The following is a 3,981-nucleotide window of genomic DNA, read 5'->3' as shown; positions in this document are numbered from 1 at the left end:
TTCTGAGTAGCTGGGATTACAGGTGCCCACCACTACACCTTGCTAATTTTTTGTGTTTTTAGTAGAGACAGGGTTTCACCATCTTGGCCAGGCTGGTCTCAAACTCCTGACTCGTGATTCGCCCACCTTGGCCTCCCAAGGTGCTGGGATTACAGGTGTGGGCCATCGTGACCAGCCCAGAATCTGCATTAAAAAAAAAATCCCCAGGGTCCAAGTACAGCTGCATCTTAGAAAATAAATTTAGGCCAGGCGTGGTGACTCAAGCCTGTAATCCCAGCACTTTGGGAGGCCAGGGTGGGCAGATCACCTGAGGTCAGGAGTTCAAGACCAGCCTGGTCAACATGGTGAAACCCCATCTCTACTAAAAACACAAAAAAATTTGCCAGCCGTGGTGACAGGCACCTTTAATCCCAGCTACTCAGGAGGCTGAGGCAGGAGAATCTCTTGAATCCAGGAGGTGGAGGTTGCAGTGAACCGAGATCACACCACTGCATTCCAGCCTGGATGACCAAGAGTGAAACTCTGTCTCAAAAAAAAAAAAAAGAAAAAAATTTTTTAAAATGTAAATCCCCACAGGATTTTATGCACATAAATTTTGAGAACCACCAGTCCTTTGTGGCTTTGAGCTGTATTTCTAAGGAGTCTCTAGGTCTCAGTTTCCCCATGGGTAAATGAGGATTCTAATATTTACTCCAGGCTGTATATAAAGCACTTGGTCACAGTAGGGACCCGGGAAACAAGCGCTATTATTATTTAATGAACTCAGGGCTCCGTGCCAGCTGCGCAGATGGCCCCTGGCTGGCAGCTCACAGGCACCCCTACTTGCCAAGAAAGGCAAACAAAGCCCTCTCCTGTCACAGGCATGAGACGAGGGGACCTCTGGCTGCCCAGCCCGGGCGGGTCAGCCTCCACAGGTCTGGGCTACCCCCCTTGCCCTGCACCGAGATGGGGGCCGCCACAGCCAGCTCTCCTAGATACCAGACCTCAGCTGCAGCCTTCCACCCGAAACCAGAGCGCGTGGCCCCATCTCTGCCCTCAACCATCAATCACATTTCCTAGTATCATAGAAAGTGAAAACCCAAACAATTCCTTTGTAAGATTTTTCATAAAAGGATACATTAAAAAATAAAATAAAATTAGAAGAAACCTGAGTTTGTCAGAAATACAATAAAGGGGCACTTTTACGAAGACAGTAACTCAGGAGTTTAATTTTCAGGGCACTCTGTTTGGGAGCACCTCTTTGATAGAAATATTCACAAAGACAAACTAATTTTTAAAATTATCCTGTGCTCCAGTGTTAGCCCGAGACAAAGAGGCAGCCAGGTTCTTTTTCACTATCTTCTCAGAAATCATTAATCAAAAGCCATTCCTGAGTCTGGCAGACTCTGCACTTCTCCTGTACAAAGGCTGACATTTATTTTCTACCAACTTAACACTGATTGACAGAGCCACAAAGAAACATATAGGTGTCTGCATTATATCTAACTGAGTCAAGAGTTTGAAAGCACCATCCACTGGACTCTGCCCCGGGCACCCCACTGGGGCTGGGGAGGACTCCGCACAGGAACATCTGTCTAGCAAGTACCTTCAAGGTCTCCTGAAAGGTCGGGTCCACCGTGTTCCTTTGGACTCCAGTCTTGCGCTTCCCCTGGGAGGATCTGTCAGGCAGAAGGTAGGTCTTCACATACCTAGGGGCCAAGCACAGTGGGGACAGAGTGAGAACTCAGGGAAAAGGGTGGATAAAGAGTTTGGGGGCAGCAGAACCCACACATCAGCATTTTCTTTACCAGGTTTCCTGCTGGAATTTTTGATAGAAAGGACTTAATAACCTAATAGTGAGCAATGTTAGTGCTGGGTGGGCAGCTTCTGATTCACGCAGTCTATGGTCAAATGCTGATTACATAACCCTCTGGAATATTCCTGGGGGTGTGAAGCTCATCCTGCCTTCCTCAGGCCCTACTCCATTAGGCAAAGACCATGGAACCAGAGATTCTCTTGTCTGCCTGGACGTCAAGGCCATGAGCTGGATTCCCGTCCCTTCTACCACCCACCACCTGCAAAAGAAAAAAAAGTGGAAGTGGCAAAAACATAAGCCTCGCACTGTGCTGTTTCCTTGCAGGGGCCTCAAAGACTCTGCTCCTCCCATCCGCTGAGAAGTGGGATTCTGCTGAGTCTAGAGGTCGCACGCAGCATGACAGGTGGCTCCATCTGCACTCACCCAGCTCCTGAAATCTAGGCGGAGAGGAAGACATGTCCTGTCCTGTTCTAGGCTGACCCCTCCAAACAGGCCCCTACGCTGCCCTTCATGGCTCCTCTGGCAGCCCCAGTGATGGCAATGACCGCCTCCCCCTCCCCCAACCAGCAGCAGTCCAAGCCCCCTCTCCACAGGCTAGAAACAGGCTCCACTTTCCAAAGTAAAAAATCACAGTGAGCCTCCCACTATCTGTGCCCTTCTTTAGCCCCAGTCATGGGCCTCTTTTTTCCCCTCGGTTAAACTTTTTGTAAAAATACTTGAAATTGGCCAGGAGGCCGGGCGCGGAAGCTCACACCTATAATCCATGTGCTTTGGGAGGCTAAGGCAGGCGGATCACCTGTGGTCAGGAGTTTGAGACCAGCCTGGCCAACATGGTGAAACCCTGTCTGTACTAAAAATACAAAAATTAGCCAGGCGTGGTGGCATGCACTTGTAATCCCAGCTACTCAGGAGGCTGAGGCAGGAGAATCGCTTGCACCTGGGAGATGGAGGCTGCAGTGAGCCAGGATCTCACCACTGCCCTCCAGCCTGGGCGATAAAGGGAGATTCCATCTCAAAAACAGCAACAACAACAACAAAAAACACCCCAAAAACTGGCCAGGCATGGTAGCTCAGGGAGGATTCCATAAGCCAGAAATTTGAGACCAGCCTGGGCAATACATATGGAGAACTCATTGCCACGAAAAATTTAAAAGTCAACTGGGTGTGGTGGTGTGCATGTGTAGTCCCAGCTACTCGACGCCTGAAGTTGGAGGATCACCTGAGCCCAGGAGGTCAAGGCTGAAGTGAGCCATGATGATGTCACTGCATTGCAGCCTAGGCGCAAAGCAAGACTCTGTATCAAACAAAACAAAACAAAACAAAAAATCCCTCAAAACTCCCTGTCTCGAATTCTCCACAGTTCATTTAGTCCTAAGTTATTGAGCAGTACACATTCATGCAATCTCATATATGTAAAACAGAATATATAAAATAAACCTATATGGTTGGAAGCATTATAATAAAGTGCATACCCATGTACCCGCCCCCCAGCTTAGGAAACAGAACATAACCAATGACTTCCGCATCATAATCCTGCCTGTAACCAGGTAATAACCATATTGGATTTTATATTTATCACCCCATTGGTTTTCTTTATGGTTTCGCCATTTTGATGTGTCTCCTTAAACAATGTACTGCTTAGTTTTCCCTGTTTTTGAACTTTCATATAAATGGGATCATTCTGTACACATTCTTCTGTAACTTGCTTTTATTCACTCAATATTATGTTTGGGATTTATCTATGTTGCTATAACCACCACTCATTCATCTCTAATCCTACATATCACTCCATTGAATGAATACACAAGTCATTTGTCCTGTTGATGTATATCTGTCTTATGTCCTAGTTTTTTGCTCTGCTCATGGTGCACATATGCAAGCATTTCTCTTGGCATATAATCAGAAGTGATAGGGTATATGCCCCTTCAACTCTTCTAGATAATGCCAAATTACCAATTCAATCTCTTTAACAGATACAGGGTTATGCAGGTTTTCTATTTCATTTCATGTCAGTTTTGGCAATTTGTGTCTCTTGAGAATGTGTCGATTTCAGCCAGGTGTGGTGGCTCATGCCTGTAATCCCAGTATTTTGGAAGGCCGAGGTGTGAGGATTTCATGAGCCCAGGAATTTGAGACCAGCCTGGGCAACATAGTGGGACCTCATCGCTACTAAAAATTTTTAAAAA

General features: G+C 46.8%; 1 protein-coding gene across 2 annotated transcripts in view; it reads right to left on the bottom strand.

Annotated features, from left to right (window-relative positions):
• The window catches only part of SYTL3 (synaptotagmin-like 3), a 107,824-nt gene that overhangs the window by 12,072 nt on the left and 91,771 nt on the right, over window positions 1–3,981 (bottom strand). For both annotated transcript variants that reach the window (XM_011952771.1, XM_011952772.1), the window contains one exon: window positions 1,586–1,688. In XM_011952771.1, the coding sequence (XP_011808161.1) occupies window positions 1,586–1,688 (103 nt within the window). The remainder of the gene's footprint in view (window positions 1–1,585; window positions 1,689–3,981) is intronic.

The sequence above is a fragment of the Colobus angolensis genome, unplaced genomic scaffold, assembly GCF_000951035.1.
Source record: "Colobus angolensis palliatus isolate OR3802 unplaced genomic scaffold, Cang.pa_1.0 Scaffold35, whole genome shotgun sequence".
In the NCBI taxonomy this organism is placed as follows: Eukaryota; Metazoa; Chordata; class Mammalia; order Primates; family Cercopithecidae; genus Colobus; species Colobus angolensis.
Note: the sequence above shows the minus strand (reverse complement) of the source record. Positions and strands in the feature narration are given on the sequence as shown.